The sequence below is a fragment of the Trachypithecus francoisi genome, unplaced genomic scaffold, assembly GCF_009764315.1.
Source record: "Trachypithecus francoisi isolate TF-2019V2 unplaced genomic scaffold, Tfra_2.0 Lachesis_group2, whole genome shotgun sequence".
NCBI classification, from domain to species: Eukaryota; Metazoa; Chordata; class Mammalia; order Primates; family Cercopithecidae; genus Trachypithecus; species Trachypithecus francoisi.
This window is the reverse complement of record NW_022681465.1, coordinates 107,899,912-107,917,689: the sequence shown is the minus strand read 5'-3', so window position 1 is coordinate 107,917,689 and position 17,778 is coordinate 107,899,912. Positions and strand designations below refer to the sequence as shown.

The 17,778-nt window shown below is 41.7% G+C and overlaps 1 protein-coding gene across 1 annotated transcript in view; it reads right to left on the bottom strand.

Moving 5' to 3' along the window:
- The window catches only part of PDE8B (phosphodiesterase 8B), a 370,628-nt gene that overhangs the window by 93,972 nt on the left and 258,878 nt on the right, over window positions 1-17,778 (bottom strand). The window contains exons 5-7 of the mRNA XM_033179929.1: window positions 8,848-9,038; window positions 5,520-5,579; window positions 2,813-2,870 (exon numbers count right to left, since the gene is read on the bottom strand). Coding sequence (XP_033035820.1) covers window positions 2,813-2,870; window positions 5,520-5,579; window positions 8,848-9,038 — 309 coding nt within the window. The remainder of the gene's footprint in view (window positions 1-2,812; window positions 2,871-5,519; window positions 5,580-8,847; window positions 9,039-17,778) is intronic.

Here is a 17,778-nt window from a genome sequence, read left to right as displayed (position 1 = left end):
GATCCCCACTCAGGGACCGCAGACTGAAGCACCAGCCAATTAGCTAGCAACCCAGGGGTGAGTTAAAGCAGATGATCTAATACAATCAAAACAGCTTGGCGATGGGAAACAACCTCACGGAAGGCAAGGATAATTGGCATATTTGAAAAGGTGCTTGGGAAGAGAGTTGTAAAAGACAGGATTTTGCCCAAAAAAGGAGAACCACCACTTGAAGATCAGTCTCAGCCGATGGTGTGCCACAGTAATGCCAGGAGAGCTGTTGGAGGTGCAGCGTGCACCTCCTGGAATGAGCCCGAGCTACTGGGGGCACCCTGACCTAACCAGCAAGTGGCCTCTATCAGGGTCAGCGCTGAAGAACACCAGGTGGTCTCTGACAGCTACTGTTGTTAATGCCCCTTTGCCAAAGGCTTATTCACTGAGGCTGACTGCAAAACACAGTAACATGTCTGGATAGTGGGAAGTGAAGCCTTCCAGAGCACCATGGACAGGTTATAAAATGTGTAAGAAGGAAACAATGGAACTTTGGTTAAATGTTCTCAATAGCATTTGCACCCAAAGAGTGCCAGTTATTTCTCCTAACTGTGAGCAGATGTGCAACCTCAGCCTTCCAGACAAGACGCCATCGCTTCAAATGGCAGCAATTCTAAACCAGTTTGAGGTAGCATCACTGAACTAAAGGTAGAATTCCAAAAGGACACTCAACAGCATGTACATGGGTCCCTAATCGATAAAACTCACCGTGTGTCATCGTCATTCTCCAATAATCCCCCAGGTAATGAGTAAAATCTACGTCCTCACACTCCATGAGGTCCCAACTCAAACTTGAAAAGGACAACATTGGAATGGGGTAAAGTCGGGGGGTCAATATTACACAGAAGTTCTATGAAGTCTGTGAATAATTTTAGAGCTATTTCTTAGAAAATGAGTAAAGAAAATCTGTCTCAACCACATGGCTTCTTTGCTGAGTTTTCTTTTGCAACTTTTCATTCCAAAACTCAGAAGCATTGTCTCATGCATTCTCATTAAGATATAGCACCTAAGAATAGCTTTCAGAACCAAACGCCAACCTTTGCGAGAAGAGATAACAGACAAGAGGAAAAGTGTTAGGAGCGTGAAAAATATTGCTAGCTGGAAACATTCATTTCGATCACACATCGTGAGCCACTAGACTACCTTGAATCTTCTCTACAGCACTGCTACTTCCACACTGAAGCATACCAAAGCACAAAACAACTGCATCACAAAGGTAGTTTTTGCTTCTCTGTGGTCTACAACTAAGAGGAATATATATATTTTTAAGCCCGGAGTAGCAAAGTACCATTACTTAAAGCACACAGAGGATTTTCATAATTCACAAGGCACAGGCAGTACCCTATTTTTTAAAGAATATATCACTCCACCTACTTGGGATTCAGATTACTCTTTGTTTTTTTTTTTTTTTTTTTTTTTGAGACAGAGTTTCGCTCTTGTTGCCCAGGCTGGAGTACAATGGCGCCATCTCGGCTCACCGCAACCTCCACCTCCTGGGTTCAAGCGATTCTCCTGCCTCAGCCTCCCGAGTAGTTGGGATTATAGGCATGCGCCACCACGCCAGGCTAATTTTGTATTTTTAGTGGAGATGGGGTTTCTCCATGTTAGTAAGGCTGGTCTCGAACTCCCGACCTCAGGTGATCTGCCTGCCTTGGTCTCCCAAAGTGCTGGAATTACAGGCGTGAGCCACTGTGCCCAGCCGGGATTCAGATTACTCTTACCAAAAGATCTTGAGATACTGGGTATGCCTAATTACTTAGTTTGTTGGTAAGTCTCTTTGGAGTAACCAATCTCAATCTTCAAGTTGAATATCAGTGTTATTCATGATGTTTATAGTTTAAGCCAGGAGGTCACAGGATGCTATAGGATTACTTGTGTTTAGATGATCAGCAAAAGCTGTATAAGTAAACCATGGTCTTCTATCCTATTATTCTCCTAAGGGAAATCTTTTATTCTTTACATAGGAGTAATATATATATTTGTTATTTTAAAAAATTAAAATATGAAGTAAGGTCTTCCACAATTTCTCTATAAGGACTTGTTTTCTTTTAATATTAGGGAATATAGTTCTTTTAAACATTCATGTTTTGATGATCTTTTTCCTCCTCCCTTTCTTCCCTTTCTTCTAAGTCCATTCCATCAGTTCCTTTCCATTTGCATGCACATAGCCTTGCCTCCAATCTAATTTCTACCCTGAGATGCTGGGTGAGCTTGGTTTTTAGTTTGTTAGTGAGTTTCCTTGGAGAAATTCTTAATCTTCAAGTGGAATCTCAGTGTTATTTGTGTAGTTTGTCACTCAAAGAATTTTTCTTTGCTGATGTTAATGGTTTCAACCAGGAGTTTACAGGGTGCTACAGTCATCATGGGCCTGTCCCTAGGGTATAAACTCTGGCCAGCTCTGATGAACAGAGTCTTGGGTGCCAATTTGGTGGATGTATCTATATATAATCACACACACATTGAATCGAATTGACTGTACTGATTTAAATAAGATTACTTTGGGACGACAGAATTTTAATCTGATATAATAAGATGGGTTTTTATGTCATTGTATATCTATTGCTAAGATATATGGAGAAAACCCAGAGAGCAAAAAAGGCAAAGAGCTTGACTGGCAGTTGCTCGTTACTCTCCCATGAGAACACAGTCTCTTCCTTTCCCCAACAGTCCTGGGGCTTCATTTCCTTAACAGTTCTCCGTGGCAGCTTTGCTTTCCTGTTATGGGAGAGTCAGGGGTCAAGGTACCCGCACCTGAGAGAGATGCTGGACATCTTGTACATACCCTGTTGAAGCCTGCATGGAGAAGAGGAAGGACTGACGCCTCTTCATGGTCATCCGATCTGCAGCAAAGCAGAAAATGTGGTCACTCAGCAGATACAAACCAGGATTCCTCACACTGAAACATGGAGAGAGAGCAATGAGGCCACACAGCATTAGCTCCAAGAGTGGCTTCCTGACGAGCACGTGCCCACGGGGCATACCTGCCTTCAAGGATACAGACCCCACATCTACCTTCCAGATGCAAAAAGAACAAAAACAGTAGAGAAAGCTCCAGCAGCATACCTGGAGGTATCACCCTCAGTATACATGAGTGGCCCTTTCCAATTCAGCTGCCCTTTGGGGTTGAGCCACATGTATGGGAGCAGTCCCATAAAGGGACATGTTAGGTGCACTGTTCATTCTGAGACCACTGTCACCAAACTATCTGGAAGTATGACTCCCACACCAAAACCGAGCTGGGTCCAACTCTCAACCTGAGGAAGACAGTCAGCAGTCCAGGCTGCAGGACCCCCAAGCCAAATGGGAGAGAAGTATCAGCAGGAACACACAGTTAGAAGGGAAGGAGAGAAAACAAAAATGGATAATTGCCACTCATTTCACAAAAGGGTTTGCTATAGTGAGCCTACCGCTGAGTCTCAGGACTTCAGTTTGAATACAAGGTGGGATGTGGATTGCCTTGTCATGAAGACATGCCATCTCTGGGCTCCCTATCACCAAAATAGAGAAACAGGGTCTGAGACAGCCAGCAAGTAACATGGGGGACATACCCTAAGAACCAGGGAAGAAAAATGGAATAAAAGGGATTGGGTGGAAACGCAGATAGCGAACAGGAACAGAAGTCCCAGTGCTGACTTGTGGCATTACCCATAGTGGATTCCTGCCCTAAGGGAAAAGCTATTTTATCCACTTCGTTTTTCTTCTAGAATTCCAAGTTCTATCTTCTCTGACTGTTAAGAAGGCCACAAAACGGTTCCAAGGGTATTAATAATGTTTTATTTCTTAAGCTGGTGACATAGACACACACATTCATTTTATTACCACTCTCTCTATATGAAATATTTTATAATAAAACCAGGAAAAGTCGGTGACAATCATAACAAATAAGCCATAGTCAACCATTATTTTGTCAAGGACTAGCAAGCCTTTTTGCCCTATGAGTTGGAAAAACAAGAGTGTTTTCTTCTTGGACTTGTGTAATAAGCCAGGCTTGGGAAAAATGCTGTGTGGCCTTGAACATTTCTGGTATTGATGTCCAAGCCTCTATAACCTCATTCAGATCTCAGAGTGTCCAGGAGATAAATGTGAAAAGGAGGGTTGAAGGAGGTTCATCTTATGTCTCAGTTCCCCTCATTCATTCCCTGTGGAATCTTAATCTCCCACCAGGATGGAGAGGTGTAACGAACCAGTGAGGACAATGTCTTTATTTTCTCTGGACCACATCCCGTGGTGGGTATCAAACAAAGTGAGAAGACAGAGCTCCTAGGAAGACACTCAAGGAGTAGCAGGTAAGTAGGAGTCTTCAGTTAGGGTAAGACTTTGAAGCCATGATTTCCTGCTGTATCCACATGGCTTTGGAATGAGGCATTTCAAGTCCCCTGGGCCAGACTTTCCTGGCCTTTGTCACAGAACTTGTGCTAAATGTCATAATGAGGCCAAGTCCAATAGGTCCTAGGCCCTAATGAAGTTCTTACTCTCTCCGAAGCTAAATACAGCCATTAAAAGACTACAACAGGCTGGGCGTGGTGGCTCACACCTGTAATCCCAGCACTTTGGGAGGCCGAGGCCGGCAGATCAGGAGGTCAGGAGATCGAGACCATCCTGGCTAACAGGGTGAAACCCCATCTCTACTAAAAACACAAAAAATTAGCCAGGCGTGGTGACGGGCACCTGTAGTCCCAGCTACTCGGGAGGCTGAGGCAGGAGAATGGTGTGAACCCGGGAGGCGGAGCTTGCAGTGAGCCAAGATTGTCCGCTGCACTCCAGCCTGGGCGACAGAGTGAGACTCCGTCTCAAAAACAAAAAAAAGACTACAACAAATTTTGTTACCTGCCAAGATTCCCACCACTGTAGTTTGTACAGACAACTTTTCTTCCTGCTGGCTCTTTTACTTTAAGTGCTGGCCACATCAGACGATAAACCCAGCAGAGCAGTCGTTCATTCTACAGTTTCATTGTACCGACAGCGCAATCCCTTTTCTTTGCCGTCCAGCATTGGATAAACTCTACTGTCCTGCCTCTAGCCACGTAACAGTCCCAGCATCAACTTCATAACCCGTGTCTTGTGGATTTAGTGCCCCTTTATTCTCATGCTTGAACATGAAAAAAAAAATGTGTTTCTTCTTAAATGAAAAACAAGCATATCCCCATCTCTTTTCTTCAAAGAAAAAAAGATAAACTGGAACAATGTTTTCTCCAGATCACCTCCTCCTCAAATTTTCCATTCATTTCTGGCATATAATGAGTAAACTTTCTCCCTGAGGTGTATGACTATGTGCTAAAGGCAATTACATAAGATACAGAGAAAAACCTAAATATTTCCAGGAACTTGTGAAACAAACACAACCCCCAAAGCAAGATCAAGACCTAAGGCTGGTGTTCTAGGACCCAAGACGTGCCCATTGCTTAGACAGCTCAAAAACCAGATTACATCTGACAAATATTTCAGAATGAACAGTACTCCTTCCAGCTGGGAATGGGAGGTGCACTTACACTTGTGAAACCACTGCGAGGATCACCGTGTGCTCAGAGGGATTTGTGGCCCGGATCGACCTGCAATGAGAAGCCTCCAAGTCAAACAATGTGATCTGGACTTTGTTACGTTACATGAATGCGGAACTTCTTCACATTGAAAATGACACAACATCAAATCTTTCTCTAAAGAAAACGTCTCAAAACACACAGAAGACAACAAAGAAAGATGCCCTTGTGGATTAGGACAATCTCTTCATTTCGTTAAAAAATTTTTTTCTCTTAACTCCCAGGCAATTATCCAATAAGTCAGACCTGCCAATTTTCCACTTAAAAAAACTGGCAAATTCCAGTTAAATTCCATTTTTTAAAATTGAAACTCCACTCTTCAAAATAAAAATAAATTGGCAGTCCTACAATCCTCTTCTTATCAGTATGTACCTGGGGGAGCCAATTGGGTTTAATCTTTTTTCTTTTAAAATAGCAGATAGTTCAGAAAGTTGACCTTATGATAAAAATTAAAACACTCGCTGGCAGCGGGATGTACAAATGCCGGTTAAAGCCAATTAAAGATGGTACAAAGAGCCACCTCAATTTTTCAGTCCTACTGTAGTTTGTGCTTAAATACTTTAAACAACTTGATCATCAGCTGGAGCTGAGAAATGTTGCAATATAGTACCTGTCACTGTATAATGTTTGTTGTACTAGGACCACCTGGATATAGTTTATTCCCTAGGAATTAAACAGGGCCAAAATAATCAGGACATAGAATTTTGAGGTCCATGAATCTTCTTTGCTGCGCCATGCTACAGTCCAGATTCTGCACTGTTCTGGTCAGGGGGTTGTAAATTGGACAAACTTTTAATAAAGGCCAACACACTTGAATCTTGGTGCGAATCAGCATGCTTGCTTTGACCTATTCTCTTGGTCTGGCCTCTGCTTATGCTGAGATATCTTGGAAGGGAACCATTATGTCCAAGAACAGAATTACTCCTGAGTAATTTGTGAAACAACACGCATTTGTTTTTCTCTCTGGCTGTGGGCATTTCTGCTCCTCTCTACTTTAATGTGTTTGAACTACCACTCCCCAAGGGACAGCCGGCTCGTATTGCTTCATCCTCTTCAACTCCAACATTTTCTGACCTTTCTCAAAAAATGCACCTTCTCCATGTCCTGTTCCTTGAGCCCTCACACTATGTGGGAGGAAGGCTACAGGAAATGATCGGCTGCCATATTCCCGGGAAGTGAAGTTTCCTCTGTGGATAAATGGTATTTTAAAGAGATCTTTTGAAGAAAATGCTGTTAACTCACAATGGGGCAGGAGGCATAAGTCAATATCCCTCCAATGCCGGCACAGGCTACTTCCCACTCAGCCACCCTCTAGAGCAGGTCCTGCTAAGGTGAAGTTACACTTATTTTATACTCAGGAGCCTACTGGATGGATACTCAGTGGAAAGACCAGTTAGCACCTAATGAAAAAATACATAGTGTTTTAGAGTCATGTTCCGATCTCTAGGGAAAAAACACTAAGTACTTCTCACCTTCATTCAGTCTTTCTCACCCCAGTAGGCATCATGGGCACACTGCTGGGCTATATCCTAAGGTGTGGGTTTTAGGCAAGAGGCTAAAACATGTAATAAGCATAAATGGGCTGGAGCACACACTCTCTTGGTTTCTTTTGGGACTGGCTTCCATCTTTTGGGTTGCTTCCTGCTGCTTGTCTCTTTTCTCTTGTCTCTCCAAAGGAACTGGTATGGTAAGAGAGACCTAGGCCTCTTCCTGGATGAGAGGACTAAGGGGAAGGTGGGGCTGAGGCTCAAGGACGCATGTTAGGCTAAGGTCCAGTCCTAGCTCAAGGGTGAGGGATCCAGCGCCACAGATGACAACAAAGAATGCACATCTGCCAGGAGCATGTCACCTACCCATCCCCCTAGGGAATGTGTGCTGAGAGTCAAGCCTTTGGAATCTGGCCACCCTCAACATGACCAATAATGGTCAGGAAACACACTGCCAGATACGTACATCTGACTTCTAAACTGCATAGACTTCTATTGGTTTTCTGAGCAGCTAACACAGAAATACATTTGGTAGGAAATAAAACTCTATTTCTTTATATTCAAAGAAAAATGTAAAGTTTATCTGCTAAACTGGGCCTTTGCCTGAATTAAAAGATTTCTTCCTGTTGATTTTTTCTTTAGAAATAAAGCTTATCTTAAGTAATTGTATGTAGGAACAAAGAAGTGTGATATTTCTACTACAAAACTACCTAAGAAAAGTAAGTGAAGGCCAAGAAAAATCAGAAATTCTTAGTTTTACAAGACCCAATTCTACTATAAAATCATCAAAAATATTTCCTAATACTAAAAATAGCATCCAGATATTTTATGATATACTCTATGTATATTTATATACACTATTAAATAGAAAAACATTTTTATGCAGAAAGATGAGATTATTTGAAGCCATTAAAACATTTCTAAAATAGATGCTTAAGAAAAATTCTTCTTTGGGAAACTGAAAATCATCAAAGAATAGCAAGATGATGTCTGTGATAAGAAACTTCCCTTAATCCACTAATTTCGTCTCAGGGTACCAAGGTTCTAAAAAGCCATTTTCCCACCTTTTATTTCACTTACTAACATTCAAGAAAATTCCAGCTCCCCATGCAATTGGACTCTGTCTTGGTCTAGCATTTAATTAGTGACCTCTTCCATCTAGCTTCAAAGCATTCCACTTCTGCTAAATGAATCAGTTCATCCAGAGCTAACTCTTATGACTGAGCATTTATTTATGAACAGGCCTGTGTTTCCTCCCCAGAGTGCAAGCATTTCTATAAACAAGCAGGGGGTTTGGGTCCCTGGAAGATCTTCTGCTGCTGCAAAGTGGCTGCCTTCACTCCATGACTGGGAAGCCTGCTGTGGGATCTACCCATCTGTGTTAGGCAGGAAAAAACTTATATTTCACACATTTCCGATGTTCATTTTGGGAGAGAATAATGAAGATTAAAATAGCTAGTTTAAATCCAAACCGTATCTGTGTAATGAGAACTGTGTGAATTTTAATCTTTTTTATGAGCAATACACAGGGTGGGGGGAATACCCTGAAGTTATCAGGGGAGCCCAGCTCACACCTCTAAATTTAGTACAACTTAAATGTGGAAAAGTAGAAGAGGAGAGAGAAATCTACAGGAAGGAGCTATAGCTTTCACCATAGACATTTGTATACACTGCTTCAAAACATCAACACATATTTTAAAAATATTTGAAATAAATTAAAGATATCTGTAAATGAAATTCATTTTAAGCTGTTAAGCGAACATTTACTAAGCATATTAAATTAGAGAAGGTACCTGCACACTGCTTCTGCATCGAAGTTCTGAGTTTGTCTATGATCAATTACAATAATTTCATGATGCTTATCAAGAAAGCATTCAAGGGCTGACTCTGGAGTCCGAGCAATATTGCATCTATAACCAGCTCTGTCACAGGCCCACCAGAAGCCATCGCTCTGACTGTCTTCCTTTGCAAAGATCAGCAAAACCTGAAACACAACAAAAAGAGCATCTTGAAGTAAATCATCATCCATAGAGACTATTAAAAACAAGCCTATTGGCCAGGTGCAGTGGCTCATGCCTGTAATCCCAGCTCTTTGAGAAGCTGAGGCAGTGGACTACTTAAGCCCAGGTGTTTGTTTTTTTTTTGTTTTTTTTGTTTTTTTTTTTTTTTTTTTTTTTTTTTTTTTTTTTTTGAGACAGAGTCTGCTCTGTCGCCCAGGCTGGAGTGCAGTGGCCGGATCTCAGCTCACTGCAAGCTCCGCCTCCCGGGTTTATGCCATTCTCCTGCCTCAGCCTCCCGAGTAGCTGGGACTACAGGCGCCCGCCGCTTCGCCCGGCTATTTTGTATTTTTTAGTAGAGACGGGGTTTCACCATGTTAGCCAGGATGGTCTTGATCTCCTGACCTCGTGATCCGCCCGTCTCGGCCTCCCAAAGTGCTGGGATTACAGGCTTGAGCCACCGCGCCCGGCCAAGCCCAGGTGTTTGAGACCAGTCAGGGCAACATAGCAAAACCCTGCCTCTATAAAAAATACAAAAAAGTTAGCCAGGCACAGTAGCACATTCCTGTGGTCTGCACTACTCAGGAGGCTGAGATGAAAAGATCGCTTGAGCCTGAGAGGTAGAGGCTGCAGTGAACCATGATTGCACCACTGCACTCCAGCCTGGGCAACAGAGTGAGACCCTGTCTAAAACAAAAGCAGAAACAATCCCCCCAAAACAACCAAAAGACCAGGCCTATGGTATACTGGTTTAAAATGGGGCCTCTGGAGGGAAGCTACCAGGGTTTAAATCCCAGCTCCTCCAGTTGGTTACAGTGGTCTTTGAACAAGGTATTTCACCTGTTTGGCCTGTAGTTTCTTGGCTGTAAGAGTGAAAGAACAGTGCCACATAAGTTAGTTCTGAGAACTGAATAAGCACAGAGAAGGTGCCCATTCACTCTGGTGGTGATTGTGACTCACTGCAATTACAAGTATTTCTAATTTCCTAATTAGCTTTGTTTTTAAATAAGAAGTAAAATTATTAATGAGATAGTTAACACAGGTTAGATTATGGTTTACATTTACAATACATATATTTGATTCCAGTTGCAAGTGGTATTTGCCTTTAAGTCTCTAGAGGCCACCTCTTTGAACTTAACACTAAAATACCTACAGACATAAGGAAGTAAGGGAACTTAAAACAACCTCAAAAATGAATTTTAACATCCAATCTTTGCCAAAATCTGGAAAGAATGATCATGAAATGTAAAGCTGATGGAGTTCAGTTGAGGGAAATGTGCTTCTATTGATGAACTGCCTCACTGAGAAGCAATTCTGCCCACAGGAAAGAAGGTAGCAATACTTTACACAGTTCCTCCCTCATCATTGCCTGGGTCCAGGAACACAGATTCTCTGCCAGCTAGAAAGACCCAGACTGCCCTACCATCACCTGAGCTCATTTATGTATTTATGGTCCATCTCCCTCACTAGAGAAGTAAGCTTCAGGAGAGTAAAGGCTCCGCCTGGCTTGTTCCCTGCTTGTACCCCCCCATGCCCAGCACTAGCCTGGCACTTCCTAGCTGTTCAGTAAATATTTGAGAAATGAAAAAACAACTACTTGTGGGGTCTTCTGAGAAATGCGAGAGGGCTTTACTATGAATAAGACGTAAGACCACCTCCCAGCAATAGATCTAATAAGAAAAACCTATAATAATCTCAAAATATTGTTAAGGCACTGAATACTCTTCTGCACCCACGTCTGGTTTAAACAATTAGAAATAGAAGGGTAGTTTCTCAACACGAAGAGCTTTTGAGTCAATAGTCGATATCTTCATCATGGTGAAATACCAAACGTGTTTCATTTAAAATCAGAAACAAACCAAATTGTCCAATCATTACATTTGAAAACTACTTTTTTTTCTTTTTTTTGAGACAGAGTCTTGCTCTTGTCACCAAGGCTAGAGCGCAATGGCACAATCTCGGCTCACTGCAACCTCCGCCTTCCAGGGTCAAGCGATTCTCCTGCCTCAGCCTCCTGAGTAGCTGGGATTATAGGCGCCCACCACCACACCCGGCTAATTTTTGTATTTTTTTAGTAGAGACGGGGTTTCGCCATGTTGGCCAGACTGGTCTCGAACTCCTGACCTCATGATCTGCCCACCTCGACCTCCCAAAGTGCTGGGATTACAGGCATGCACCACCATGCCCAGCTGAAAAATACTTTTATTAATTGAAAATTGGAAGTATATAGAAAAGCAGAAACAATAATATAATGAAACTCATGTACTCCTTACCCGGCTTCAGCAATAACCAACTCCTAGCCAGTGTGGGTTCATCTCTATCCCTACCCATTTTCCTAGCTCTTACAACAGATTGTGGCAAATCCAGCTATTTTATCTCATCCATATGCATCTGTGAAAGATAAAGATTTTTTAAAAAGAACAAAACCACAGTATCATTTCATACCTAAACCTCCCCAATAATTCCTTAATATCAATAAATATCTGGATATATTATATATGCCATTTTTTAAGAGCACCCTGGGCTGACTAGGGTCTGTCCCTCTGCAGCCCAGGAAGCTTCTAACATTTCCAGCCACAGAGTTCCTTCCAGGAAGAAATGGGAGGTGCCTCTCCCAAGAAAAATGAAGGACACAACCTCGTGGATTTTCATAACGAAAGCCTTCCTATCAAACTATTAATAGGGGAACTTGAATGAGAAAAATCAGGTAGAATAAACTGGTTGGTGCAAAAAGTCAATAACCTTTTACTTGGTGTAGCTGTGGTATTGACACGAGAAACTCAACATGCGAAACCTAGAAGTCAAAAAAGGTGAAAAACTTCCTGTCTCTCACCTGTCTGGCTGAATTATGGATTTTTAAACAAGAATCTCAATAACTTATGTTTCCTTGACACCATTATGCCTCAATCTTTGACTAATACAGTAAGAATAACAATTCTCTTGTTGGGCATTACAACAACTATCACTAATTTTCAGAAACACTGCTTTTAACTGCTTATGTTATGTTGATGAACAAAATAAAGACTCTTTGCATTATAGTGGTAGAGGCACACACAATAAATAGACCATTAAGTACATTATACAGAATGGTAATAAATGACAGGTGCTATGTGAAACCCAGCAGAGCAGAGTAAGGGGGGTCAGCAGTGGGTGCTGGCAGCAGAAGGAAGTAGGCAGTTAGGATAGGTCCTGCTGAGAAGGTGACGTGTGAGCAAATGCCTGAAGGGAATAGAAAGACAAGCCCAGTTTACGTTGGAAGGAAAAGCATTCCAGGCAGAGTTCTATAAGCCCCTGGTGTGTTCTAAGGACTGCAAGGGAGCCAGGGTGACTAAAGGGAGGGTGTGAGGACAAAAGGGTGGGAGCAGGTCAAGTTCACGGCAGAGGGCTAGACCATGATAAGGCCTCCTAGGCCATTTGAAGGTCTTACAAAACTGGATTTCACATGGAAACTCATAAAACTGATTGAAGGTGGACAGCTGTATTAATTGTATATTTTTATTTTCTGTGTTTCCGATGCTTTGACTTCTGGCGCTTTGCTGACCCTGGAACGACTGCCCTTCTCAGGGTTGCTAATTCCTAGAGATAGTACACAATTCTCCTGTGAGCATGCCCTTCATATGCAAATCAACCAATCCAGAGCCCATTCACCAACCACCACCACCTCTGGTTCTTACCCTCCAGGCCACAATTCCCCAACCCTAATCACCCTAGGGCCAGGTACCAGACAACTAGAACCACCAATATGTCCCAGACCTTTCTGAAATTAATCAGAAGCTTGGCCTAACCCTGCTCACCCTGCCTCACCCAAGCCTTCCCATGGAAACCACAGTGGAGGCTCTTGCATGCGATCTCCTCCCACTCCCTCTGCCTCCTGACTGACTGTGGTGCTTCCCAGCCTGGCCCTGGGTGGCACACTGTGCCTCCCGCTCTGGGAACTGTAACTATTTTTCCAATACCAATTGTTCCTAGATCTGTTGGCCTTACCATACCTGAATAATAAGATCTGTATCATGACACAGATCTTATTATTCAGGTATGGTAAGGCCAAAGGATCTTATTATTTAGGTATGGTAAGGCACTCAGGAAAGAATTTCTTTGGCTAATATTTAAACATTTTCCTATTTATAAAAAAATTAGACTGCTTTTCAATTATTCAATTTCTAATCAAAGTGAAAATTTATGGGAATAAAGAATATATACTTTAGAGTAAAACACTATAGCAATCACCTTTTAAAAATATCTGCCTAGCTCTTGAAAATAATACCTTCTCCAGGAAAGTAGTAGATCCAAGTAGCCCAAATTGGACTCTTTGTCCCCATCTCCCAGGCTATAGCTGGGCTAATGATATTCTGATTCCAGGAATTTAGAATTTGAACAGAGAGACACCAAGGCTAGAGGAACTGGGACCTGTGGCCCATTAAGAATAGAGATATTGGCTGGGTGCGGTGGACCACGCCTGTAATCCCAGCACTTTCCGAGGCCGAGGTGGGCGGATCACCTGAGGTCAGAAGTTCCAGACCAGCCTGACCAAGATGGAGAAACCTCGTCTCTACTGAAAATACAAAATTAGCCAGGCGTGGTGGTTCATCCCTGTAATCCCAGCTACTCAGGAGGCTGAAGCAGAATTGCTTGAATCTGGGAGGCAGAGGTTGCAGTGAGCTGAGATCGTGCCATTGCAGTCCAGCCTGGGCAACAAGAGAGAAACTCCATCTCAAAAAAAAAAAAAAAAAAAAGATATTGATGGAAGAGTGTTAAACTGCTGATGTCAAAGGGCTCAGAGATGGCCCATGGACACCCTTCCCAAGCCACCCACCCTTTTCAACTCTTTCTTGGAGTCTGAAAAAAAAATTGCACTATCCTTCTAATACATTTCTTATTTACTTATGTACTTTTTTGGTATAAGGCAGTTATTACTTACAATCGAAAAATAAAAACAAAACAAAAACTTATGTAATCCCTTTTCAGCTTTAATATTCTGTGTATCAGTATTTCTCATTTCTTTGACATGGCCATTTGTTAAGATTTATTGACTATTAACTGAGGTCAATAAATGATTAACTCATATAAATGATTCTGCAAAACATATTTTTAAAAAATCATTACTAATGGTGTTATAACTGAACTTGATCTGTAAAGAGTAACAGTAAACTGACTTTGTGCTTCCTCAAAATAATATGCTCAACATTCATTCAAAGAATATTTATTGATGACTTGTTTTGCAAGACGTTAAGAACTGGGAATAAAAAGATGACAGAGATAGCCATAGGCCAGTCTCCTCCCATGGGCTCCAGTCAAGGAAGCAGATAATTATAATAAACGCACCAATAAGTGGTGACCACAGATAAACGAAGCATGGACAAGAATCCAAGCACAGAAGAACAAGCAGAAGGAAGTAGTTTTGTCATATCAATCTCACTGTACCCTTCTAAACACAGCAGAAGAGGAGAAGACGCAGAACTGATCTGGGCTGAAGCCTGGAACAATGAGGAAGCCTCTTACTGGAGCAGAGCTCAGCCAATGTGTGTTCTGTCCATAGTCAGAACATAGCTATCGGCAATCCTCACTTGCATGGTAGAATCAGACTATAATAATGACCATGCGTGAGGGTTGAAAACTTACGGAGTGTGTACATTTTTCACTTTTCAGGTGATGGGTACACTGAAAGCCAGTACACAATATATGCATGCAAGAAATCTGCATTTTTATATTCTATAAAAATAAAAATGAAAAAAATGACCATGTAAAGCTATCTTAATAAATAATGGTAAAAATTATGATTGTTTTGTGACCTTTAAAGATTTGTGTCAACATACTGAAAATTTTCTTCTTCTTGGTTATAAATATTAGGGAAATGAAAAAAATATAAAGCTAAAATTTATTTAATATATTGCAATTTAAAATATTAGAAACATTGAGAATTAAAATGTTTTATTTATTTAAAAAAATTATCAAGAGTAGTTTGGACAGTGCTTGCCATCTTCTTCTAGTTGTATAAGTTATGATATGAAGTGAGCATCTTTTCTATGCCTTGGCAAATTATCATACTCATAACTTTGGATCAGCTGCTGACATTTAATCCTCTGTGCTTTCAGTATCATGCAATATCCCCAGAGCTCCTTTAATTACTGTGAAGTTTTTTGCTGGCCTCACTACCTCTATGACTTCTTCATCCTTTTTGTCACACCACTGTCCTCATTTATGTTGATGAACTTACATTCACTAACTTCTACCAGCTACATGTCTAGAATCTCTCAAAGACAGCAGTGTTGGCATTCCACAGTCAACTATTTCTCCTCTAAGTCCAATTACATTTGATTCAAATTTCACTCACAGCATTATCATTTTTCATCTCTTCATTGCACTTTCATCTTTGTTAGCTCATTCCCTCTTTCGACGATCTATTTTTGCATAATGTCATGTGGGTTTATCACGAAGAGATAGGAGGCAACACAACTACATGCTTTGCTGTCTGTACTTAGGCTGAATAACAGATAGGCAGAAACCAACCAGAGTCTTTGGCTAAAAAAAGTTATGGTTAAAAAAAGCGATAGGTTACTGATGATGCTGCACATTTGTTATTTACATAGTGATTTGCGGACTGAAGAACCAGCTGCAAAGTTTATGCTTTATGCATTTATTCACAGTTAAAACACTGATGTAACCGCAATCTGAAACATTTTGTTGGGGTCTGGTGTTATTTAAGTAAACCATGAAATCTGTGCACATTAGAACTGTACAAAGCAAGAGATACCTGCTTTTCAAAACTAACTACAAATACCTCAAAGAAAGCTGAAACACATCTTTTTGAGGATAGCAATAATCTGTCTTTGACAGCTAAATTAGAATGAAACTACTTTATTTGGTGACAGCTAATTATAAAAAAAGATGAAAACAAAAACTAACTTTTCCTCATCTTGAATAAGGCAATATAGGTGTTATTACTAGCATTATTTCTTAATGAGGGTATATCTATGTGTCTTCAATGGATTGTCAATGTCTACTATTAAACATCCAGTTTTTGGAATATTTAGTTTGGCTTTAAGCAAACACCTGGTAACAAGGAGCTTCTAAAGCAGACCACATATATAGATCACATAAGCTGTTTCTGCATAATACTAAACAAGTGGCCAATGTGATCAGGGGAGGGGTTAATTGAGTTTAAAAAAATGGTCTGAGAACTTCCCTTAAATGTCCCTAGGAAAGTGATGCTGATTACAGCTATAGTTTGATGAGAATTTTCTAAGGGCCAGCCACTATACTGAATGTACTAGAAACATACTATCTCACTCAATAACCAGTTACAGAAACTCTTTGAAGGTGGGAATTATTCCTATTTTATAGACATGGAAACTGAGGCTTAGATGGTTAAAAAACTTGTCCACAGCTGCACTGCCAGCAAGATGTGAACCGAGGCTGGCCTGACCCCAGGGCCTTTGCAATCACTATGTTAAGTAACTTACTGTCTCTCAGCTCCATAAATATTTTTACCTATAATATTAGACGAAAATTCTTAACAACTCTGTGGTTCTTTGAAACTGGCTGGACGAGGTAGAAGACGCAACCTGGTAGCAGTAGTAAGGACAGACAGCAAGAGAAATGCTGGCCACAGCAATTTACTGAGTCTGAACATCTCCATCCCTCAGTCATTTCACTTAATGTGTGAAGGTCACCTCCCTATGAGGCCATGTGATCTCTAATATATAACATCCCCCAAAATATAATGGTTCCAGAAAACCCATGCCCTATAACATGGAAGAATAAGGTGGTTTTTGTTGTTGTTGTGTTTTTTTTTTTTTTTTTTTTTTTTTTTTTTTTTTTTTTTTTGAGACGGAGTCTCGCTCTGTCGCCCAGGCTGGAGTGCAGTGGCCGGATCTCAGCTCACTGCAAGCTCCGCCTCCCGGGTTCACGCCATTCTCCCGCCTCAGCCTCCGAGTAGCTGGGACTACAGGCGCCCGCCACCGCGCCCGGCTAGTTTTTTTTGTATTTTTAGTAGAGACGGGGTTTCACCGTATTAGCCAGGAGGGTCTCGATCTCCTGACCTCGTGATCCGCCCGCCTCGGCCTCCCAAAGTGCTGGGATTACAGGCTTGAGCCACCGCGCCCGGCCGTGTTTTTTTTTTTTTTAGGGTTGGAGTCTCACTCTGTTGCCCAGGCTGGAGTGCAATGGTGCTATCTTGGCTCACTGCAACCTCCACCTCCCAGGTTCAAGCAATTCTCTGCCTCAGCCTCCAAAGTAGCTGGGATTACAGGTGCGGCCACCACATCTGATTAATTTTTGTATTTTTAGTAAAGAAGGGGTTTCACCATCTTGGCCAGGCTTTGAAAGGAGATGTGACCTTGCTAAGAAAAAGCTTAGGTCACAGCTGTGGGGATCCATTTCCAAGTCCAGTTGGAAAGCCCAGCATGAGGGGGAATGGAGACAGGACTCTCTAAGCAGAAACACACAAATTCTGCACACTGGGGAAGTAAATGTGTTCCAGGTATGGATGAAGAAAAGGCCACTTGATTTTTCAGACAGTCTCATGTTGATTTGGATCTCCTGTCTCATAATACTTCCTCTGCTTTTTATTTTCTAGCCAAGATTGGAAAACATGACTTTCACTGTGGGTCACATCAACTCACGCAGGAGAGACGTGCTCCGCAGCACCACTCTGCACTTCCAATCCATTCCACTCCTAACTGTGCTCCTACCAGCTCTGTGCGGGGTGTGTGGAGCCCCATGGGAGTA